The sequence below is a fragment of the Melozone crissalis genome, unplaced genomic scaffold (genome assembly GCF_028551555.1).
Source record: "Melozone crissalis strain CALT ecotype California unplaced genomic scaffold, PUWL_Pcris_2 ptg000023l_1, whole genome shotgun sequence".
NCBI lineage: Eukaryota > Metazoa > Chordata > Aves > Passeriformes > Passerellidae > Melozone > Melozone crissalis.
This window is the reverse complement of record NW_026535801.1, coordinates 14,871,825-14,897,530: the sequence shown is the minus strand read 5'-3', so window position 1 is coordinate 14,897,530 and position 25,706 is coordinate 14,871,825. Positions and strand designations below refer to the sequence as shown.

At 38.4% G+C, this 25,706-nt stretch overlaps 1 protein-coding gene across 1 annotated transcript; it reads left to right on the top strand.

Moving 5' to 3' along the window:
* Positions 1–60: 60 nt before the first annotated feature.
* On the top strand, positions 61–24,502 carry TRAK2 (trafficking kinesin protein 2). The gene is made up of 17 exons (XM_054277502.1): positions 61–165; positions 5,909–6,226; positions 7,184–7,378; positions 10,935–10,988; positions 11,760–11,830; positions 12,481–12,597; positions 13,754–13,963; positions 14,343–14,421; positions 16,097–16,227; positions 16,432–16,506; positions 17,122–17,259; positions 18,025–18,104; positions 18,984–19,187; positions 19,324–19,622; positions 19,893–20,177; positions 20,403–20,502; positions 21,022–24,502. The coding sequence occupies exons 2-17, from the start codon at positions 6,190–6,192 to the stop codon at positions 21,698–21,700; spliced, it is 2,754 nt and encodes a 917-aa protein (XP_054133477.1). The 5' UTR covers positions 61–165; positions 5,909–6,189; the 3' UTR covers positions 21,701–24,502.
* The last annotated feature ends 1,204 nt before the right edge of the window (positions 24,503–25,706 follow it).

Here is a 25,706-nt window from a genome sequence, read left to right as displayed (position 1 = left end):
GCCCGGCGCATTGTGGGGCTCGTCACTGGCAGCGGCCCGCCGGGGGCTGTAGTTCTGGGCGGGAGCCGAGCGGAAGCCATCGGGGCCCTTCCTCAGTCGCCGCTGTGTTGCATGCAGGGCTGCGGCGGGAAGGAGCGGTACCGGAGGGAGCGCAGCGTGGGCCGGGTAAGCGAGCTCTCGGCGCCGGGCCGGCGGTGCTCTGCCGCCTCACGGCCGAGCGGCACGCTCCGTGCCTCACACCCCTGCAGGGTTAACCCTCCCTCCTGTCGCCCCTGGCGCCGTTGCCTGGCGGGCCGTGGCACCACCCGGGCTGGAAGGTGCGGCGGGCCGCGCCGGGCGTGCGGCGGCTTTCCTGAGGCTGGTTGGGGTCGGAGCGCGGGGCCCGAGCGTGAGGCGGTGTCCGGGGCTGGCCCCGCGGTCCCGGGCGGAGAAGAAATTCCGGCGCCTGTCCGGGTTGGCAGCTGACAGGACTCTTTTGGCTGTGGTGATGCTTTAATGTAGCGTAGCGCTGTGTTGAGCTCCGTCTGCTCCAGTGTAAGCGGGGGTGGCGGTGAGGGTGACCTTCAGCGGCCCAGGGTGCCCTCACCGAGCGGGCTCCTTGCAGGGTCGTGTCACCGCAACACGAGACAGCCCTCGGTGACATCTTAGTTGTTGTCTTGCTTGTATATGGAAGGAAATTTTGGCTGCTAGCAACTTCTTAATCACATTGTTACATTTTTATCAGCTGATGAAACTGGAGTACCGATGTCTGTCAGTAAGTGTCGTTTACTCTGTAGTCCGTGCTAGTGGTGAAATTTATGTGGAGTGGCGTGCTCGTGTTTTTATCTTTAATGCAATCTTCAGCTGTTGCCTATCACTTGGTTATGTTTCACAGTTATTGTTGACTGATTATGACAGTCTGATGCATATATTTGATATACTAATAAATTAAGGCAACATTAGAAAGCAACAGTAGATTTTAGGTTTGTTTTTGGATACTTGTGTTCTTTCAAAAGATGTAGCTCTTAGTTAAAATGGGCAGAACTTCTTTTTAATTACATTTCTGACACTGGAGCAAAATTGAAAAAAAATTATTTTCCAATACCTGAAAATTTTCTACTCTAATAGCAGTGTGATTATTAGAACGGTATCTGTTTATCGAATTTCTGTTATGAGTATCTGAAAATGTAGTTTGAAGAGCATTGGAAAACCACGGAGTTTCCTGATGGTGGTTTGCCTCTAATAGCGGGCTTTTGGAATTAATACTGTGTAGTAGAAGTGCTGTCTTTCTGCAATGATAATTGTGATTTGTTGATTAGTTTTCCAAGAAGACACAAATAGAGCATTTTCACAGATATGGCTACAAAAAAGAAAGCATCCTTTTTTTTGTTTGATTGCTAGTGATATTCTGGTGTCTGAGTCATATAGAGGAGTTTGATTAATTCTAATACAGAATTATGACTTAAAATGCTGAGTACTGGCTGGGGTGTAGGTCAAGGAACTGAAACTACTTTTTTGGGTGATCAGCCATGGATCAACTTGGTTATTTCAGTTAAATTTTATTCAAATTCCCTTCAAGTATACTTTATACAAAACAATCCTGAGTTTTAAAAGAAGCTGATTACAACCTTTATAATGAAAATTAGCAAAGAACTTAGCAGAATGAGACATTAGCAGAATGCCTCAAGAGCATTTATTGTATTTTATACTCTAACAAGCAAATAGGCAATTCATTATAATTCTTGATTCCTTTGAGATCATAACATAACTATGCATGTACCTCATTTCTTCTGAAAAAAGAAAATTTGTGGGAAAAGATGCATACAGATAGTAATGTTTTGATTGTGCATTTACATAAAAAATTAGGAATTAATAATATCTTTATTATAAAGTTAATTCTAAAAATTAATAATGTCTTTAATAAAGTCTTTAATGTAGGTAACACTGATAGTTTCAGGCTAAGGGAAACTTCAATTAGGCATTTGCTGTTTTTACATTGTATTAGGGATGATCTAGATGACGTCCAAATGGGTAGCACTTAAATAAATTTTAACTATCGAGTTGTGGTGTTCAACAGTATGCACGTATACATGTACATAAAGCATATATACACGTATTTAACAGGTAGTGTTGCCACTTTGGAGAACATAAGCTGTTAAAAATGACAGAGAAAGTAAGTGAGCCTGGTTTGGTGTAACTGTAGATAAAACAGGATGAGGGAATGTTGTGGCCAGCTTCATGATCCCCATGTGATTCATGATTCTCCAGGAGGTGTTCTCCAGCTTCCTCTCTGAAGCCTTTCCCTCATCTCAGAAGAAAAACAATCCAGAAGATGGGGGCGGGGTTATTTTGTTTGTTTTATTAATTTCTTCTTATACCATTTTTTAATGATTGAAAGTCTGTTGCAGGGTTGTTTGTGATTGTTGCAGTTGGTTTTAGGATTATGTTGGCATACTCTTTTAAATATTTTTTCTTTACATGAGAGAAACACAAGTACTAAATAGATTTCTGTAGGTTTAGTATTGGCTGAAAATAACACGGGCACACAGCAAATGTTAATTGTGATAGGCAATGTTTGTGTGCACATAGATTTGTTTTTCAGTTGATAATCCTTTGTCCTTCATCTCCTACTGGATAGTGTTGAAGGATTTGGCCTCTGCTTCTGAGCGCTGGTCCCAGGAATGTTTTGGCAGCAATTCAGTGTGGTCATGTTTGCTATAAGAATAGAACTGTTTCATTAACCTTGAGATGCAGAATATGTTGATTGTTATTAGCTGGCTTGACAGCATTCCAATTTTAGCAATGGAAAAAGTACTGTGTTAATGACTTGATACAATTTTTTAAATTGCATACTTACATGGCACTAAAATTTGGCATCTGAGAATAGTATGCTCATTTATTTGGCTTGCTTTTGGAAATAATGAGTGCTGTCTTCTCTTAATCAAGTTAGAATCTTCTTTGTTGTTAGAATCTTCTTTGTTAAAATTTTGTTTGTGTTACTTGTGGTCTAATGTCTTGCATCCTGGAATTGTACAGAGGAGCAGACCTAGTTTAGTCTTTCCAAGTACTTGTGAGGAGTCAGCTGCTCTCAACAAATGAAAAATAGCAGGAATAACAGTTTATTTATGTTGAAGTTTGGATATTTTCAATATAGATGGCAATATTTTGCATATTTTTTAACTTTGTGCACAAAGGAATAAACACATACAATTGTCTGTGGTTTCCAGTTGTAAAGCAACTCCCTCACCTTTCTCATAATTCAGATTTGAATTAGAGTTTCTCTAGTGGCAGAATGTCTTCAGAATTATATTCTATCTTGAGGTGCCTCAGCTCTTTCTGCATCCAGCTGAAATTGCTCAAAGTACTTTTACAAAGACAGGAACAATTTTCAATGCTTTATAACTATATTATCTTTTTCTAAGACTTTAGTCAGTATTGCTTTTTCAGGTTAATCTTCACTAGAGTCTTCTGACTCACTAAAGGAAAAATTTATGGAATCTCTTTAGAGCAACTTGGACTCTCTAGGGCTGATTCAGAAGGTGCAGGAATAGTTTTGACTTCTTGTAGAAGTGCTATATGTACTCCAGGTTTTAGCTCACTGTTTGGAGCCAGATGATAGCTGAAATGTGAGACACACATTGGGGAGTAAAAGTTAATCTAGAGAGTACCGAAACAGTAAGAGTGGGATAGGTGTGTATGTAAAATGTTGTCTGATATTGTCCTCTCTCGTGAACCTTCCTTGAAGAAAGCCTTCTGAGAGCACCCCCCCTGCATATGGGTTATTCTCCAGTATCTGAATTTCCCTTGTTTTTCCTATGTTCAGTTAACCTCTTTGTAAAAGATGTGAACATCAATGGGAAATTGGCCTTTGGGGGAGTAGGGGAACAAAACTGATAAGATGTAGATCAGTGTAGAATGAATATAGTAAATTGACAGTGGAAATAATCTTTATAAATAAAGATTTAAATCAATATCTGAGAAAGTTTTCTAGCTTCTCTTCTGGACATGTCTTTCTGTGTGATTTAACTATTTTAATTTCTAGTCCATCTTTTTATAGCATGGTCATATATTTTAAAGCCACGTTATAAATTTTATGGGGTTTATTTAAATGTATTTAATCATAGTTTTGACTTGCGGGAGGAATCTGCAGTTAGGAAATAGTTTTATGGCTGCAGTGTAGAAGGGTCATGGAGTCACTTTCAGGGTGGAACTGCCCAGTGCTTGAATTTCTATAGAAGTTGCCCCATGGTACAGGAAACTAAAGCTATGAGAAGCAAGCATTAATTTTTACGGTGTTTACTTATGTAGTAAACTTCTCAAAGGTTTTACAAATGAGTTTGCCCTTTCAATTCAGTAGTTTGGTGTTGGCCTGGTGCTCTAGAAAACATTTAGCCAAATCACCTTTTTTTCACCCCCTCTCTCTTTGGCTGAACTGAGATTGACCTGTTACAAATAGTGCTTCTGCTTTGCACTGGGAAGAGAGATTAAAACCAATCTTGAGAAGTAGCAGCATTCATTTTTACATTTTTAAAACTCAAAGGAAAAAGATTGAGTTAGACTTGTGAAGAAACTGTCCCATGCTGCTGACCCTTGTCTAGCTGTATAGTGACTCTTCTTATTACAAAATAAAGTCATTTGCACGTGTGGATCTACAGCAGTCTTCTTAAATGTCTTTTATTATGCTGTATTAAATTGTTTTAGAGAAGGGGGTATGTATGCTTTTCAGCAATCCATTTAAAAAACAGCCTCTAGAAAATTTTTTAGAGGTGCTAGAAACATCTACATATTCAGAAAATGTTGATATCTCAAATTTTTTTATTAAGTGTTTAATATGCATAATAATTACAACTGATAAGCAGGCTACATGCATAAAGAAATGAATGACAAAACAAGAAGATACTGCACACAAGTATGAGCTGACCTTAATGGAAGAAAGTTCTTTTTTGATCTCCTGCCAAAGTCTACAACCAGATGAACTGGCAGGCTCCAGGCTTGCTTTAAAAAGCTCCTGCACTGTCCATTTTAATCTTGTCAAATAAGAGGTTGCTACAGACAGCAAAACAAACCTCTGATTGTTGTGCTTGGTGATTGGAGATCTTGGGGAAAGTGTTAAGAGCAAATTTTAAATTAATGAAGGCTTTTAAGAGAATTTTATGTTAACTGAATGCCAAAGGAGGGAAAAGGACGCTTGTTTTCTCTTCAATTTTATATCTTTCTGTCATCTAGAACTACTGTTTTATATGGAAGGTGATTCATCAGTCTTGGCAAAGGAAAAGTGTATTTTTGCTTCATTAAACTCTTCTGATAGCTTATCTGAATCAGTCACAGTAGTTTCATTTTCTGGTTTACCTGAGTTCCTGCTGAAGAGAAAACACAAATTTTATCACAATCCACAAAGTAAATTTCTGATAGGTCCAGTTTTTAATTTACAGGCTCCTAAAGGAAAAGACTCAAGCAAACGATTGTGTAAAACTTACATTTTTTAACAATAGAAATGTTGAGGGTGATGTTTTTAAAATCCTGCCTTTAGAATCCATCACTTTAAATAAATGTAGTGGCCTGAAGGAAATCTCTGTTTAGTTGGAGCTGCTGTCTGTTAGCATAAAAAGGAAATGCCTTGTTTGAGTGAATGACCTGAATACACTAAATATTGTATGAAAGAAGATGAATAGTACAGACAATGAGATATTTGACCAAGTCCATATTTAAGGTGAGATGTCTATAGAGAGAAAACATATTTTAGTGCTACCTTTTACATGTACTGTGTAAACGGGAAATAAAATGCTTGTTTGCCTTTTTTTTTTTAATGATTAATTATAGTGCAGAGGGGAAATTCAGACTGAAAGAGACAAAGTCACAGCAATTTACCTGTCTCCCTTAAAAGAGTGAAATCTGTTAAACCTTGGCATTCTCTTTGTTTTATATTTAGGTGATGGGTGAGCTGAGAAGCTGGTGAAGCTTACATGAAATACTTCTACTGATCAGCAGCCCAGATGAAATAGGCATGTCCTAAGATGGCAGTAGATCTGGAGTTTGAAGCAGCCTGCAGAAGTGAGTTGATGCCAGATTTGTGAGTCTCTGTGGCTGGATGGCTCTCACTTACTCTGTCCCTAAACCAAAGGCATCTTTTTACCAAAGCAATAAAGGAATGGTGCACAGCTTGATTACAGAATGCTCTTTGCAAGGAAGTGAACTGTGAAGGAAGGACTCATGAGTTTTGATCCCAGGGGCTTGGACAGCATCCCTGGTAAGTTGAAGAATTACTATTCCAAATCTTGAATGTGTCTAACATGTCATAAAGCACCAACGTGAAGACAACCTTCTGTTTCACATTCTTTGTACTGCTTATGTGATATTGCAGAGGAACAAAAACAGTGACATTAGACTCACTTGTAAAGTCACTGTGCACTGTAAAATACTGTTTGTAAAATTCTTACTGTCAATAGTCAGCATTGGTGTTTTTTCCATTGGAAGGTACTGCAGATAGTATTCATCCTGAGTGGAAATCTTGCAAAGATAATCATTGCATACCACTGATATTTTACCAATTTAGTATTAATGTGGGTTCTTTTGCAGTAATTGTGATGAAATTAAGGTACACAGACAACATAGAAAGAGCTGAACTTTGATTGCAGGAGGTTTAGTATCATGTTTCTCAGAATGTGATTCCATAAGGATGATAATGAAATTTTATACTTGTTCCCTGATTTCAAAGCAGTATTCAATTGATTTTGCTTACTTTTAAGATTGTTTACATCTATGTTCGTTATCAAACCAATGCATAAAACAGAAGAACAAGATAAATGTGAATTTCCTTCAGAAAAGGGAAGTAAAAAAACTATGAAAAGTCAATGAGACTTTAGCTGCTAAAATGTAGGTTTGTGTTTTAGCTCAATGAAGAGGCGAAGATAGAAGTTCAAACGTATTACATACATTATATTCAGGAAGTTGGAGGCACACAGTATGCCATCTTTTCAGGAAGTTTTAGGATCAGCTGAGGGTGAGGAACTTACAAATATTGCAGTATAAATCAAGCACTGATTCAGTAAGTATTCTGGTATTTTGTCTAGTACAGAATAATTATTTCCAAATCTACCGAAGATTTATGAAGCATTTTATAATACATAAAGTGTACAGTACTGTGGCAGCACTATTGAATTTGACATCTATTTAACAATGCACTATTGACATTACTCTCTTTCAGATGGGTGCTCCAGTGAGGACCTTGCTGAGGTGGAGCTGGTGGGCATGCTGGAGGAGCAGCTGCCGGATTACAAGTTACGGGCGGACTCTCTGTGCCTGTATGAGAGCGCAGACTGGGTGCAGCCCGTGGCTGCCCGCGGCCGGCTGCCGGAGGGGGCGGCTCCCGCTCGGCAGGAGGACTCCTTCCGTTACATGAGTGAGTCGGGAGTTACTGCCCCAAGTGCTGGAGATAAACTTCTCCATACACAGTTAGTGTTAATCCTAGGAAATGGTCACATCTGGGAAACTTGGGACAGAAAAGGCTGATTTCAGGGGACGTGCTTGTGGTTCACACTGCAATTCTGCAATTCTAATGGCTGACTTAGGATGTTTAATGACTGCCTGATCATCAGATTACACACTGAAGTAAGAATGGGAATATGTGATAGTGAAAAAGAGGCAGGAACCTAGAACTGTGCTAGAAGAGATGTATACCTCATGCAAGAGGTACGAGTGTGAAGCAGTTCTGTTTTCAGGAATACTGATGGTGCTATTATTGATTTGGTGATGTTTTATGTCAGTAACATTTGTGAAGTGCTGACGGTGGTTTCTTCTGGAGATAGAGAAGGAATGAATGGCAGATAGGTGGGTACTAGATCAATGTTGATCACTGCCTTCCAGTTCTGAAATACTAAGTAACTTACTCCTAAATCTATCAAGTGATAAAGAGGAAAATGGACAGCTCCAGTCCCATGAAAAAACCAGTAATGTGTTAAAATCAAATGAATAGAAAGTTGCCGAAATAATTGAACACTTAATTGCCTGTAGTTGCTAACTGTTTTCTTGTGAAGAGAATGCATTGTAATCTCTTCAGAGAAATGGGAAAGTCCTGTTTCCTCCATATATTGGAACTATTGGAACAAACCACAGAGAAGAGTGAACTTGTTATTTATGTACAATCTGTAATGATTACCTCTTCCTTGTACACACCACCTCTAAAAGGGAGTTTTTTGTCATTGTTCTGTGTTTAAACTTCCCAAGGATGCATAGCAAAGGAATAACAAAGATTAAAATATCACCTCCCAAGAATGCAGTACTCAGCAATTTAGAGTGACCTTGTTATGAGTTGAACTTGAGGGTTTTGAACTCCTAACTGTGGAAAGTAATTGGAAAGTCTCTTAATGTTTATTGCTCAGACTGTTTCTGATACTTATATTGCAAGCATAAATGATTTTACAGTCGAGTGCATGCTTTTGTAGTTCACTGGAAGCAGTTGTGTGGTTGGAGGGGTGTGTACTTGTGTCTCAGTGTTAATTTTAAGGAGCTGGGATCAGAGTCTGTCTGTGCCTGACATGAAATGCGGCTCTGCCGCTCAGCGCCTCACCTGTGTGACAAAACTCAGGGCTCCAAAGGACATCCAGTCAGGGTGAGCTTGCATTTTCAGCCTGCAGGAGAGGGAGGGGTTTTATCAGCAGAGCTTTCATGAAGCCTGTTGTGTATTATTAGGCTGTCAAGGCACTGCAGAAAGGGCTGTCTTCCTAGTTCTCCCAGAGGGAAGTTCTTTTCAAATAGAGAAGGTGTCCTCTGAAAACAATAAACTGCTTGTAGGAGTTTTTTGAGTATTTTTAAATTTTTTTTGTAACAATGACTGAATTTGAATTAAAAGATAATTGTTAAGCATGACGTATAAAACTAATTCTTGTATCTTTTAAGACCACTTTTGTAACTGCTGAGTCTTGTAAGCTCAAGATAAATATGGTTTATGTTTCACCTAGAAATTGTCCCGACTCTTGAAATCATGGTATCTTTTTTGAGACTAGTAACCTACAGGGACATACTGGGAGAGTCCCGGACAAATACAGATATAAATCAAATTCTAGTTATTGAATAACTTGTTAGGTGAAATTTGAATCTTTCTTTGTTGCTTGGAATTGGGAATAAATGTGACATGAAGCATGACATGGGGTTTCAGCTGTGTATCTTCCTGCCCCTATATATATATGTATGGAAACATTTTTATAACTTTTTCCAAGAGGGAATGCTAAATATATGGTTTGAGTGAATTTCTAGTTGAGAAAAAAGCCCCAAAACAACACTGTAGTTACTGCACTTGAGCTCCTCCTCTTTTTATGGCTGCTGCTGCCTATAAGAAGATCTGTCAGCTGGGTTCGCATTGGCAGTGTTCTCAGTGAGGTGGAAGAACATCTTCTGCTTCAACTGTGCTAGCATAAGAAATCCTGAATTACAAAAGATCTCTCTTTGGAACTACTTTGTATGTGTGAATAAAGGGTCATGGCACAACATAACAAGAATTTTAACCAAAATGAAGAGTTAATTGCAGCTTTCACTTGGCAAGGTGAGTATTGCACATGTATGGGTTCTCAAGAGAGAATTCTAATAAACTGTGCATAGTTTTGTTCCTGTACTGAGAGAAAACACAGAAATTTATATAGAGCTAAGTTTTAAAGCTGTTGGTTCTGTGATTTTAGTTATCGGAGCAAAGATATTTGCTCTTGATTTTAGGAACTTACCTACCTGAGTAACCTTGGAATTAGTACGGAATTAGTGTAAATTTTTATTAGAGGGACTGGATAGAAACTTATAACTTGAAATCACCTGCTAGGAACAGTTACCACAGGAGAGCTGGCTATAATATTCTGCATGTAATGGCTCTAACTTAGTTATGTATGTGCAGTTAATTGTCCAAATACTGGTAAGCTAGATGGGTTTGGAGTCCCCCTTCCAGCAGCCAGTATCAGCAACCAAGTAGTAAAGTAAAATTGTCTTCTAAAGGCATTTTATGCTACTGATAGGTACATACCTAAAATTTAGTCGAGTTTCTATTTTTTTCCTGCTAAAAAATACAATCAGTAAGTGACAGTTCTATAAGTTCAAAGCTCCTGCATGCTTAAACAGCATGTGTTGGGTTTTTATGCTTACTGATCTACTTGATGAAAAGCATTTGGTTTGTTACTTTGATATATTTTTCTTTTAAGCTTTTAGTGAAACAGTAAAACCTTTCCTTCTGTGTTGTTCTTCCTGTTCTCTTGTTTTTCAAAATTACAAAAAGCCCCTTTTTTAGTATAGTCCAACTTGGATTTGATCTTAATATAGGTGTAGTGTTATGCTTTAAAAGTTTAATTATGGGCATTATGTATGTAAAGGGTATAGACAGCTTATATAACATATGCAATAAAGTTAGTGTGCACTTTATCTTGGCACTTTACTGTCTCATAACTGAGTCTGCAGTCCTCAACAAAGCAAAGAAAAGAACTGATAATCAATACCACTGTGTATTCAGAGTAAGAATGAGGTTTAAACAAGGTGAAAGAGTGAAGGAAATATTGAGATCAAATCTATAGTAATCTCATTTTGCAGTTCAGTGATGATGGAATTAATTTTGAAAAAGGTTAAATTAAACAGTCAGTTGAAACTGCTACTTCTGTAATTCTTAAATTTATATTGCTGCCTTCTTCACTTTAATGATCCTGACTTCATAAAGCAAAACTAGCTAATTGCTGTTGAGCTTAGCACAAACATTCATCACCTGATAGAGAGATGTATAATTCTGCTTCTGAAGACTATTTCATTTAAATGGTTCCCTAAATGGCCGTAGAAAGTGTTAATAGTGAAAAAACTATGTTTGCACATGCATTTATTTTTTTATTGTGGTAGATGCATGGCAGAAAATTACCCATTTCCTTACATTTTAATTATTTCTCTTCTTTGTTCTCTTTTTTCCCCTCTATATCTTTGATTATCTGTCACTCTAGCTCTTATTGAACTTCCTTCCTCCTCCTTGGATGGATCTCACAAATTTGCACAAGGTAATTAAGATGCCTTTGTTACTACCATCTTTTTATCAGGACACTATCTAGAGCAGACCAATGCTTTGCAGTTCTAGCATTGTGTTTTGTTCAGAGGTGTCACAAATTTTTCGTTTGCTTTGCTTATTCTTCACTCAGTCTTGTTTTTCCAATCTACCGTTTCTCAGTTTTTTAATAGTTTTGCAGACTCTTCAAACATTGGAATCACTTGATTACTAAGATAGCATTTACTGCTACATCTAAAACTCAGACATACATTATCTCATTTCTTCTTAATTGTTTCCAAGATGGTCAAGCCCTTAGTAAATGCGTTTTCATGACTTGTCTCAGGGGTCTCCATACTTCCTGTGTACAGCTGTCACACAGCCTAGTGGGAATTTTGCTTCAGGGTTAAAGTATGTGTTTAACTATATTTGGATATTCTCCAATATACTCCTCCTTCTCTTCCCAGCAGGCTGGAGGATTTAATTGCTTACTGTATTCAAAAAATTCCTCTTAGGAGTTTTTCTATATTTGAAAGATGTGTGAGCACCTCGTGTCTTATTTAACATTGCTGAAACGTGTAAATATTCAATACCTCATTTATCAGTCTCCAAAATGAATATTGTTTCACATTTCTGAAGTTGAAGATGCATTTTCATAGCCTCTGCTAGCTTTGTCAACCAAGTACTGTATTTGTATATAAACAATATCCTCTGAGTTCAGCTCTCCCACTTCCCACAATCTTCTTGTCTTTCCTTCAATAAAATAAGCATGTTTGTCTCTCTTCAGTTCTTGGCCCAGACAATGTGGAGCAGAAAGACTACGGTGAAGCTGACATGGTCAAACGTCTGTTAGCTGAGGTATGCTTGTCCCTGCTGTGTTAATGCAGTAAAGGGAATGTATTTGAGGGAGGGTTTCATTCAGCTGCTGACCATTTTGATTCAGTTATCTTCAAGAGCTGCTTATCAAACACATGGGTAATGAGAAGCTGCCCACTTGCTTGCACCACCTCAGAAACGAAATGTAACATAACTGTGGCCACCCATGAAGCCAGTGAGTGTAAGAAAGAAACAGCTTTCTTCTGATTTCTTGGTGCTCCTCTGCTTCTACCCTTTCACCACTGTTTAGGCTGAGCAGTCTGTTCTGGAGAAAGTGTCACTGGGAAGGCTGCAAGTGTGATTTTTGTGTGTATGTGTGATGCAACAGAGCCCACATAATCTTTGTACTCAGCACAAAACCCAGAACTGTTCCCAGGTTTGGTGCTTTCCCCTTCTGTTACTGCAAATAGCTGTGGAAGAAAATATGCTGTATCAAAAATCACAGTAATGGATGTGTTCTGGAGCCAAGTGATGAAGCATTAATGATTTTCTAACAATGTTGATCCATTTGAGAGTGAAGGGAGATCTCAGAGTGCTGATGCATTGAGCAATATCTAGGAGAATCTGAAGCTACTCTGAATTTAAACCTTACATGATCAAAAGGAAACAATTTTTTCTCATTTTGTGAGCAGAAGGATCGGGACCTGGAACTGGCAGCGCGAATTGGACAAGCCCTCCTTAAGCGCAACCATCTGTTGATGGAGCAGAATGAAGCACTGGAGGAACAGTTAGGACAAACTCTAGACAGAGTAAGTAGTTGCTTTTCTTTCTTTTTTCCCTTTATTTAGGGTTTTTTTCCATTTTTTTCTCTCTCTTTTTTTTCCCATTTATGGTAAGAGGATCCAAAGAAATATATCATTTTGGGGTGATTGGTGCTCTTGGACTACAGAAGTGTGCTTAGATGTCATTCTCCTAATCATTGTTCAATATCTTTTTGCAGTCCAGGAATTGAATATGAAGACAACATATTGTAATTACTGAGAAATTATGAGAATGTTAGATATCATTAGGGTATATCAGACCATAAATCTGATTTCCCACCATTAAACTAAAAATGGACTAATATAAGTCAAAATAAGAGATTGGTATCTGACATGAGCTGCTACATAACTTCACAGGTGAGGAAACAGACAGAAAGTGAGCTGTTTAATGGGGTGCTTCCACTAAGAGTAAACAAATGAATAAATAAAATGTAATGAAAAGTGAATTCTGATGAAGATCTTCACTCCATCTCTTCCTGTAAACACAAATTCTTGATCTAACCTTTTCTTTGGTTTTTTTTCTTAAAAAAATAAGTAAATAGTTGACAAATAACTCTGTGATCAAGAGACGTAGTGTAAGCTACAGTGAAATGGATTTAGCTGCTTGTATAAAACAGTATGCTGGTGACAAGGATGTACTCATAATCAGCTGTAGGATTGCATAAACTTGGGTATTCATATAAAAATGTAGATAAGCAAAATAGATTTTATCTAAATGAGATCTATCTCTTCTTTTGTTTTTAATTGTCCTATGGGTCATTTAATGTGCAGACTGGAAGGTACCACTCTGTACATGTAAATAGCTGTCTTTCAATCCTTTTCTCCAGGAACTCAACAATTCACAGTAATGGTCATAATCAAAATGATAGCTAGCATGTTAAAATGAAATAATGTATTGAGACAGCTGGAAAATGATTTTGCAGTTAACTATTTAAAAAGTAGGTTCTGTTGTTCATTTTTGTGGTGTCTTGAATTTTCTGTCTCCCTTGCTGTGATAAAATTACGATTTTGCGAACTTCCTGTTAACAAATGGAGGTGTGAGCTAATCAGGAGCAGTGATGTTCCAGAGGCTGCATAGATAATAGAGTATGATATTGTGTATGTAAAGTGTACTTCACGTGGTGATGATCTTCACTTGTCCTAGGTTAACCAGCTGCAGCATGAGCTGGCAAAGAAGGATGACCTGCTGCGAATTGTTTCCATCGCTTCCGAGGAGAGCGAGACGGATTCCAGCTGTTCCACACCGCTGCGTTTCAACGAGTCTTTCACCGTGTGCCACGACCCATTGCAGCTGGATGTCCTGCAGGATAAGCTGAGGGAGCTGGAGGAGGAGAACCTGGCTCTGCGATCCAAGGTACATCCGACTGACAGCACGTGCTGAGTGTGAAACAAATAATCAGGGTGTGCAAAATCCAGCAGCAGGGTTTCTCTTGAAGCGCATGGCTGTTTTGTGTCACTGTATGCAAATCATTCCTGAGCACTTCCCCAAATGTTGTCTTTTTGCAACAATTTTTTTTATTAGAGACAAGAGATCAGGCTTTGTTCATGTGTCTATCTGTCTTTCACATAAAACATCTGTAAAATTCTGGGAAGCAGGTTGTGGTGGAAAACACAGTTGCATAGAGTTTTTAAAGAGAGGGGAGACTCTTCAGTTGCAAGAATTTTAGATGTAAAATTAATAACATTATAGATAAACTGAAATTGTTATTGATAAATGAATAATTTTCTCAAAGGCTTGCCATCTGAAGTCAGAAACCATTACATATGAAGAGAAGGAGCAGCAGCTGGTCAATGACTGTGTCAAAGAACTCCGTGAGTATCCAGACTGTATTTGCAATGGCAGGGTGGTGGGTGAAATACCTGGTGCCTACACCTTCTTAGTTAATCCTGAATCCAAAAATGGGCTTCAGTAATTTATGCCAATCATTGAAGTCTTGCCCTTTGCCCAAGTGCAAGGTTGTTTCTGTATTTCATCAGGTTTAACTCTGGCATTCAAATTCATCTCTGTGTGTCATGTTTAGAAGGAGAAAATGAATATAAACGGTGATGTCCATAACTTTCTAAATGAAGCCTACAGACATTAGAAAATCAACAAAATATTCTCCTTGTATATTCAGCACACTTGACACCGAAATGGGTCAATGTATGGACTCTTAGAACTATGAACACATTAGTTTTAGATTATATGTTATGAACCAAATCATTTAAATTAGCAAGTGGCTTAATTTTTGTAGAGCAGTTGTTTGTATTTACTTTGGGGACTGCTTATTTGCAAAGAATTTCAGCTACTCTTACATAAATGCACGCTAAGTATTCTGAAACAATAAATAACAATAGCTTTTTTTATCTGTAGTAATTTGATATGTACTGCTTCCTTTGTGCATAATCACCTTAAATTATGTGTAAGATGTTTTTTTTCTCTACAACCGCCATAAAGAAGACTGGGTTGCTACTTTATTTTTCTTGTTACAGATGGCCCTAAAATACTATGAATTGTTACTTAGTTGTTAATTTACTCTGATTCCACTGAGAAAATATGCATCTTTTGCAAATAGGAGTTAGTTCAAATATGCTCTTCTGTTTTCCTTCAGTGAGAATGTCTGTGAATGTACTTTTTATTCAATTCTATGGCATGAGTAGGCATGCTAGGTAATTTAGATTCACAGAAAAATCATCTCCTAAAGCTGTGTTGCCTACAGCTTTAAAATTTGCATTTTCAGGAAAATGGTATCTGACTGAGCTTAAATGCTCACAGCCCCTTAAGCAGGGCCTTGTTCTGCAGTAAATGTGTGAGGTACAATAAGCACTAATGTTGTAGTGTGACCTTTATGCAAGATTGATCAGACTTTCTTATGACTCTGCAGTGCTTTCAGGGCAAGTGTATAAACAAGGCTAGCTGCATAAAAATATTCCAGCTCTTGGAGATGTTTTGTCATCTCACTTTGTTAAGTACTTGCTAAAAGGAAAAAAAGAATCAGGGAATTGTATTCAGTGGATCTTTGGAGAATAGATAGTGACTAGGATAAAGAGTGTATGTTACAGTTGACAAGGTTTGACAAAATGCCTTTACTTACAATGGTAGTTAATAACAAGATTAATTCAGAACCAGACTTTTCCAGCATATTCCAAGTCTGGCCTTGGTCATGAGTCATTATGTCATTTGAAATTGTTTTATTGTGGTCATTCTACATACTGATCATGTGTATTTCAGATTATGCATGCTTAGTTCATGTGTTATATGTGTTATACCTGCATTTAACTCTTTTTCCTCCTTCTCCCCTCTGTTAGCCTGTTCCCTATGGATGTTCTGAGGCACCCACTTTTCTGTATTATGAGTTGATTTCCTAAGAGAATTGGTGGTTTTGCAGATTGTTGTTGACTTGCACTCATCCTTTCTGGGATTTAGGTTTGGCTTGGGGTTGTTTTTGTTTGTTTTTGGGTTTTTTGTGGGAGAAGGTCTTGACTAAGTTCCTTTTATGTTTTGTAGGGCAAACAAATGCTCAGATCTCCAGGATAACAGAGGAGTTGTCAGAGAAGAGTGAGGAGGTGATTCGCTACCAGGAAGAGATCTCATCCCTTTTGTCCCAGATTGTTGATCTCCAGCATAAGCTCAAAGAAGTAAGGGAATGCCGATAAAGTGTCCCTGTGTGCACAGGTGTCTGTGCAGCGTGTGCGTGCCAGTGCTCACAGCAGGCAAAATTTGTCTTGGCAAGCCACAGGGTTGCACTGCAAGAGAGAGGCTGTTCCAGGAAAGTCTGGCAGAGGATCAGTCTCTCAGGGAAATCAGCTGAGAAAATGATGAGCACCTTTTTGTCCTTTCAGAATGTGATTGAGAAGGAGGAGCTGAAACTTCACTTACAAGCCTCCAAAGATGCTCAGAGACAACTGACAGCAGAGGTACTTAAGACTTCTGTAACATACATTTAGGTAGATGTTTGAGATAGAATAGAGGAGAAAGAAAACAGAGAGAGTGGGAACTACTGCTTTTTAATTATGTAGGATTTTAATCTTTCATTGTGTTAAGTCAAATGATTGGAGGGAAAGAATAATTATTTTACTTAACCATACACAAATATTTGTTGTAGTTCACAAAAGTATAAAAGGCAAGGAGTGTGTTTCAAATAGGGAGGTCCTGCTATTCTTAGTTATGAGAAAGAGTGCTTTAGTGTGACTATTACTGATTGTATCAACAGTACTGTCGCTCATTAGATTTTAAGGCAGTTCTCATTTTTTGCTTCTTTGGCATCAGTAGTTAGTGTATTTGCATTTTTTCAATGTAATTTCCTTTGAATTTCATCATACTTTTTCCTATTTTGAGTCTTTGTGCTTTGTCACTAAAACTGCTACAGGTGCTGTGCTGACTGTTGTCCATTCCAGTTGTGAGCATGTGCTCTGCAGCTGAAAGAATCTCACAGTGTCCAATCAGACATTCTAGATTCCTGTAGGAGGTCATTCAGTTTCACTGTGTCTTCTCTCTGTAGAGATCATGTGATGGGCTCTCTTCTCTTGCAGCTCCATGAGTTTCAGGACCGGAATGCAGAGTGTCTGGGCATGTTGCACGAGTCCCAGGAGGAAGTGAAGTTGCTGCGCAGCAGAGCCAGCTCTGTCGCTTGTCTGTGCCACTCGCAGTCCCGGGGAGCATTTCCTGTGGTAACCAACACCTCTAGCGTGGCACACACAGCTCTGGCACTGAGCAGCTCTAGGAGCACAACTGCTCTAGAAGCAGTTCATTTGCAGGAACTGCAGCCAGAACTACTGTGTAGTAGGCAAAGGATCTGATCTATTGGTTTTTCAATTCAATTCTTCAATGTGTACACTTGTGAGAAATTTAGGAAATTAGTTAGGAAACTAACTGTTCACTTGACATATTGTGACGCTGCAATTATTTTTCCTGTTTATATGCCATTTCTGTTTAATAAGAGAATTGGCATGTTCTATAGCTTATGCTCAGTTGTGCTAGTGTCTTGTTTGATGTGGGTGTGAATTTTACAACTCAACAGTATTTCTTTAAGAAACAGAGCATGTCACATACCCAAAATATCTGGGAATTCTTCAGGTTTTGGTTGGTTGCTCTGTGTGTACAGAATCACCCAAGTATACCTGTAAGAAATGCTCTTAAAATTTGTAGCTCAACTAAAGCAACCAACATACAGAGTACATAAAGAAACACAAAGAAAAAGCAGATGTTGCTAATGAAAACTGAACCCATCCTGGTTACACATGGGTGTAGTTATGGTGGAAAACTGTCCCACATGCCCTTCCTTCAGAGGCAGAAGGGTTTGTCCAAAGCGTACTGATACTGGGCAACAAATGCTGATTGTTAAAAGTAATTTTTACAGATATTTTCTGCTAAAATTGTGAGAAGGAAGACTTGAATCTAATTTGTCAATTCTTACTGTTTCCATTTTTTTCTAGGATTCCCTTGCAGCAGAAATTGAAGGGACAATGAGGAAGGAATTGAGTCAGGCTGATGAATCTGTTCTCTCCAAGCAAAAGTATGTTTTCAGATGTCCATGTGCTGTATTGATATTTATCCACACACTTGTATTAATTAAGGTGAAACTAATTTCTGGGACTTCATAAATGCATATATTCCCTCTATAATGTTTTCATTGTAAATAAAAAATGGTTTGTAGTATTTGGTAGTCTTTTCAGTTTTGAACCCTCCTATTCTTACTTGATTCTATGAAGAATCAATTAATAACAAAATTATATAATAAGAAGAAATTATAAATTGTAAAACTATAAATTATAGAAATTATAAATTATAACGAATTAAATTATAAATTATAGAAAACTAAATATAAATTATAGAAACTAGAAATTATAAAATTATATAATAATAATTACATAATAATAGCAAGAATCAAAATAACATCCTTGATAAAAGGATGTTATTTCATTCTTTTTTTGAGGGTTTTTGATCCAAATTCTCTGATGCACAGTACTAGTTTTACCCCTTTTAATGCTTATAGAAAAATTGCTGGACAAATGACATTATAGATGAAAGATACGTAACAGTGTTCAAAACCCTGAAGACTGTTCTTGGATCTCATAATTCTGAGTAAGGAGTAATAAATTGCATATGTGTTTCTGAAAGCATATACAAATTAAATAAATAAAATATATACTTTTGAATAGGCTAAAGCAGTTATCAGTAGAGGTTTGGGTCTTTCAGGTAAAGAAGTGGTAATTCTGATACTTAATAGAGTAGATCTCCTGAAGACATGAGTGTTTTAGGCAATCATGTTTTTCTGAACATATTTTTAGTGGGGTCTCCACAGACTTTTCAAACTTTGGTTTTCAGAGATTTTTCTTTATTAGATCTTTTTTGCTTCTGAAAACCCACATTTGTTTGTTTGTCTTTTCCACAGGGATCAACAGAAGCGAGTGTTTGACACTGTCAAGGTTGCCAATATCATCCGTGGCCGCTCCCCGTCCTTTCCTGCCCCATTGCCGATCCCTGGATCAAATCGCTCGAGTGCTGTTATGACAGCAAAGCCCTTCCAGTCTGGCGTGCACCACCTGGACAGCCACGCACGGATGGTCCCAGGGAGCAGCTCTGAGCAGAATTTAAAGTAGGAAGCACAGCCTGTTACCTTCTTCTGAAAAGAACTGATTCAAAACTAAACCCAGACTGGACTTCTGCTGTGGAAGAGAGAAATAGTTCATTTAATGGGCTTAACATGTGTTATTATTTGATGTTTCTCACAGAGACGCTCACAGTCCTGGCCAGCCGGGAACCCCTGGCGACAATGACCTGGTCACAGCTCTGCACAGGCTGTCCCTGCGTCGTCAGAACTACCTGTGTGAGAAGCAGTTCTTCGAGGAGGAGTGGGACCGAAAATTGCATTTGCTGGCTGAGCAGAAAGAAGAGGCCAGTGGCTGCAGTACACCAACAGAAAGCTCCTTTTCCCCAAGTACAAACTCAGAGTTCACAGATCTCTCTGCCAGCTCTAGTAATCTCCGTGTTCTCCTACCAGAGAAGTTGCAAATTGTCAAACCCATTGAAGGTAAGAGGATGATCTTCCTTCTCTCATTATCAGAAAAGGATTTTATATTTACCAGCTAAATGATGGTGTGTATAGCTAGGTGTGATGTGCAGTAACAGGAAGCAGTAGTATTTGGTAGGCTTCAAGCCGGTGTTAGGCTGCTTCTTCACTGGACAGCATTGCCCACTGTGTAGGCACCAGCCAGCTGCACTTGGTTTTATAATGCATTCTTGTAACTTGATACAGTAGTAGGTAATGGCTCTCTGAATCTCTTCTCTTTTGTCACACCAGGATCTCAGACCCTTTTTCATTGGCAGCAGCTTGCTCGACCCAACCTCGGCACCATTCTTGACCCAAGACCAGGTGTTGTTACTAAAGGCTTTACCCCTCTGTCTGATGATACCACATCTATGCACCACATCTCTGACCTGGAGGAAGATGATGAGGAAGAGGGTGAAGGAGGTATAACATTTCAAGCACAACAGTCCTTCCCAGAGGAAAAGAAATGTGCATTGGCAAAGCCAGTGGCAGGGATTTTCCTGCCACCTATTACTTCAGCAGCAGTACCACTCACTGGTAAGAAGCATGGGTAGTGTTTCTTCCTGAGTCTATTTAGCAGTGTCCTTTTCTCTATGGAAAGCATTAGACTGTGTGGTAATGCTATCTTTGCTGTTCTTGTTCTTTACTTCAAAAAAAAGGACTCAGAAAATTAACGGTGATAATAACATTGTCTTAAACTTTGATTCATTCTTGTATGTCTTTATTTTTACCCTTAATGGATGTAAATTCTTCATATTGCAGCCTCAAATCCAGGGAAGTGTCTATCTTCAACAAATTCCACATTTACCTTCACTACCTGTAGGATCCTTCACCCATCTGATGTCACTCAAGTTACTCCCAGGTATGAGGACTGCTAACATACTGAATGCTTCTGCAGCGGATTAAACAGTTACTTTCTGGCTTTTGATACATGGACCAGTTTTAAAAATACTAAGGCAGTTGGGCAACATATAGGATGTTACTAATAAAAATAATTGTAATTATGAAGGAAAACTTGGAATTCTTTGGAGTGAGAGTTAAAACAAGTTAAGGTAACTTTAAGTTATTTTAACTCTTAAGTAGCAGTTGCCTTGTTGGGGAAAAAAAGATTCCATGATGATTTATTTTCTGATTCTGTTATGTTTTTTTTATAAACTGGACAGGTATGTTAATATTCTAGCTAATAGAGTACAGGTGATCACAGAAGGTAAATTCATTGGTACTTAGCAGAACAATAATTCTGAGTACTGAAGCTGTCACAGCTGATAGCAATAGTTAACATTTTTCTTTTGAGCCTTTGTATACTAAAAGGCATATGAAGAGCAGGTATAAAAATGTCTAATGTGTGTATATTGTCTGTTTAATTTTTATTTTCTTTCAGCTCCATGGGTGCTTCATTTTCACTGGGGAATACTGGCAGCAGTACTGGAAACCCAGTAGTGAGCACTCCAGCCATTCCTTACAGACTAAGTATTGGAGAATTTCTCACCAACAGAAGAGACTCAACTACTACTTTCAGCAGCACAAGCAGCCTGGCTAAACTTTTGCAAGAACGAGGCATCTCTGCCAAGGTTTATGACAGCCCCATGTTAGAAAAACCGCCTTTGCTGCAACCCTCCCGAACTCTTCCCATTCCTTCTACTCCACCAAACTCTCCTTCGCGTTCACCTTGTCCTTCCCCACCGCTGTTTGAGCCTCGAGTGCATCACTCAGAGAATTTCCTGGCCTCTCGGCCAGCAGAAACGTTTTTGCAGGAAATGTATGGCCTAAAGCCCTCCCGGAACGTCCCGGACGTAGGCCAGCAGAAGATGAGCCTCGTGGACAGACTGAAGAGGCTGGGCATTGCCAGGGTGATCAAGCCCCCTGAAACACAGGACCATGGCAAGAATCAGGGGCCAGAGGCTGGCTTGCAGAGGCAGGACTCAGCTGGGTTTTTAAATGCAGGTGGCAACTTAATGGCAGGACTGAGAAGAAACCAGAGTCTTCCAGCCATGATTGGAGCACTGGGAGCTCCTGTTTGCACACAGTCATCAAAAATGGATATGCTAAAGGAAGACTAACTGGCCTGAAAGGTGTTTGACTTAGAGCACAGTAAATAATTTGAGGGATTAATATCCAGTACAGGCATTGTTGGGTGTGTTACAGAAGCGTTGGAGAAGGCATGTGCATGTTAAAATGTGGGAGAGACAAGTGTTGGGACCAAGGAGCAAAGGAACATTGCTTGGGTTTGATGAAGAAGGTTTTTGTGGGAGATAGAAAGGTAAAACCAAAGCTTTATTTCAAGACCCCCTTCAGCATCTTGTCTTAATTTAGTCAGAAGTGAAGACTATTGTAGACATTTTCAGTGTTTTAACCCTTTAACCTGTATGTCTAGGCATTTTATTTTTTTCCATCATACATCCATAGTGTTTACTAGTTGTTTGCAGTCAGACTACATAATTTAAATATAATATTAAAATAACAATCAGTCTGACTAGCATTAGCAGCCCAAGTTCCTCTCTGTAGCAAACAAATATGAAAACTTTGATTTTTTTTTCATTATTTTATTTTCCATTTCAGAAACTGTGCTCTTTTGAACTCCTCCTCACTTTGAGAAGCAGGGGAGAGAATCTTTAGCTCTGTGTAAGAAAGAAATACTTCAGTTTACAAACACAGGATTTATATTTTGAAAGAGTGCAATTGTGTTAGGTAGGTATTAACAGAAGTTAATTTCTTTCGAGAGCTTGTGAACAAAGCACACAGAGAAATGTGCAATGAATAAGAATTAAGAAGCAGAAAAGTGTGTACATCCAGCTAAGAAATCTTTCTAAAGTGTAGTGTGCATTTATTTAAATGAGAATAGTTTTGTGTGCACACATACACACACACACACAAATATCTCAGGCACATTTCAGCATTGCAAAAGGAAATAAACCCTAGGTGCTTGATTCAGGGTTTCTTTTTAAAAACTTAAATGGAGAGCATTTACTTCAAGGAAATTGTTGGAAGTGTAGAAAACTGCCTCTTGTCTTGCCAAGTACACATTCTGTATATTTGAGAGTTCTCAGTGAACTTTATGCCTTTCATTCAATCATTTCTCATTTCAAGCAGGATTTTGTTTAAAAGATTTCACTAAGAGCAAAATTTGCCAGTCTCTGTATAGAAACAGGAGGGGAAAAGCAGTGTTCTTTGTAGCATTTTAACAAATATTGAAATCCAGTGATTAGTGAGGGAGTGTGGTTCTGACAAATAGCTGGAGTAGACTTTCCAACTCAAAAAAGAACTTTATTTCAGAAATCTGGTTTCTGAGTGTTAATTATAAAAATATTACTGCCCATGCTGCTCTTTTGATTCCTTCCTGTCCAAGATTCTAATCATAAGTGAACAATCTACAACAGATATTTTGTGTAACTTAAGAAAAAGTTGTCTTTGCTAGTGACCTGAATAGAAACAGCTTCTTAGTCTTCATATAAATTTTCACTGTACCTATCAACATTATAAAATGATTTGTTTCCATACAATTAGATTAAGCAGTTAAGTTTACCTTGCCTGTTACTGTAGCTGGCAGCTGTCTGGGGGTGTGGTGTGAAGCATCAGTGCAATCACACTGATTTGCATTTGCCATTAGGCACAGTCTCCATAATCAGCACCCTCGTTGCTGCAGGGGTGAATGGAGTAGGGCAGGAAAAGAAAGCTTCTTACCCTTGTTTATAGGAAATTTGTAACATGGCCTTTCTGGTTTTACAGTTCTTTAGATCTTGTGATGATTTTTGATATTTTTGTTTTGTAAAAGGAAAAGGAGTAACCACTTTAAACTTGCACAGGGATTCTTAGCAGAAGCTTGTCTGTCAGCAGCGCACAGAAATATTCCGGAACTCCTGGAGTTGCCTTTTGCTCTCTAAGCAAAATCTTACACTTACAAAAGGTGAATTTTATTTAAAAGACTATATACGGGTTAATTTTGTTTTTTAAGTGAAAAATATTTAATTTTTTCATGTAAGTATTTATGTTTGCATGTACTTAGCTGAGCATGGTGTCTTGCCTAGCTACATAAAAGTGAAAGGAGGGAGTGCCATGTTGGTCTCCAGTGGCCTGGGACGGGTATGTCTGCAGTGTATCTCTACCTTCCAGGGAAATGAGTTAGCAAAAGCTTAGACAGTTTGGTGCCAACAGAGAAGTGTGTAGCATGTCAAAATCCGTCCATTTTATGTGTTTATTGTAGGAATACCTGAGTTACAGATAAATTTTTGAAGGCACTACACTGTGTTTCTAATCGCTTCATAAGATAACTCCAGCACTGGATCAGCAGCGTAGCAAATCAGCTAAGGCAGAATTCCTTTGGCAGACCATGGTTCAGGTAAAACTAATCTACAAGCATATAAATGAAATGCATGTGTCTCCTGGGGATACTTCCCTATTCCATAGCCCAGCAATATAAACTGGTTCAGTTCAAACAATGCTGTGGATGTTGAGAGGTCAGTTTGATTTGTAGCTGAGGTGTATCATCAGATACTTTACATAAGGCAAAAAGAAAATGGAAGAATCTCTATACCATGGTGTTTGTGTATGTTTACCCAATGGGTCGATGCTGTGGTGCAGCGTTGTTCAAATTCTGTCATGCATTTATGCCTTTGGATCGTCATGCACAGTTTGGATATACATGCCTGGCTTGCAGTAACAGGTAAAACTGATACTTCTTCCAAGTTTACCATTTTGTGCCAAAACCTAGAAGATAAACTTTTTTTAAACAACATGCGTTTCTGAGAACATTTTAGAAGTTACCATGATTCTAGGAATGATTTGGCTTTCATTGTCTCCTATAAGAGGGGTGAGAGGTGACAAATTTGCATGGCTAACATCCTGCACCAGATCTTTTGTTTGAGTAGAGGTAGACCTAGAAGGAATGGAGAATTACATTTTGGCAGGGTTATCTTGCAGGTTTGAGTCAAACACAGATGCTAGAAAGGACTTACCATGCTTGTGCAAGTTACAAGAGACAGAAAGGAATTCTTGTATTTACCTTATTCCGATTGTCTTAAAGCACAAACTTAAACCTTTCTAGTTTCACTGTTAGTTTTTAATAAACTCAGTGATACCTGCATGCTCAAAATACCTGTGATCAAAGTCAAACATCTACTACAGTCGAATAGCAACGGAGAGGCAAGGAAAATAATTGAGTTTGGGCTTCATTTGGCTGTTACATGAGGGGATTACACAGTGTTTGAACAGTCTGGGATTTTCATGGTATTTTTTCCATCAGCTTTTTGCACTTACTGCTGTTTCATAGTGGAATGTAAATTTGATAATAAACATGTATAACATGCCATTTTTCAGTATATTGATGATCTTCTGTGGTTTGTTCCAGATGTCATCTTCTCTAGTACAGTGATCTATAACAAACCTAAAATCGGGCCTTTTCTGTGGCTAAAATTTATAGTGATTATTATACTGTACACAAGCTTAGTGAAGTGAGTTGGTATCTACAGAAAAGGTGGCTTTAGAAGCCAATGAATTGATATAGACAGTATTTAAGTGTTGATATAGACAGTATTTAATTGATATAGACAGTATTTAAGTGTTGAGCCTCACTTTAAATTAATCTGTTCATATTTTCTGGTACCTCGGGGGGTTTTGTGCATGGGTGGTGCTTTAGGGTTTTTTCCTCCCCTCTTTTAGAGCAGCTAGTGTGTTCCTCTAGCATTACAGTGTTAGCACTGCATTACTGACTAACACCACCACAGTTGTTTTTTCATCTCAGTAGCTGATGTTATGTGAGCCCTATAGATTTGTGACAGATGGGAGTAGACATTGAAGCAGTTTTGTGCATGCTCACCAAAGAAGGCAATCTAAAATGTTTTAAGGAGCTGGGTACTTACCTAGTGACTTTTTCTGTGCTTAGAACTAAGACTTAAAGGTAAGTGAACATAGGGTAACTGGACATATTCAACCATGAAGCTGTACCAGAGCAACTGATTTTCACTGTTCAGACTACTCTACGTAGAGGATACACTGAAATCCAGGTCAGAGACAGATCCTGCTGAGGATGCCAGGTAACAAATGCTTAACTTGACCTTGAAGTGTACCAAG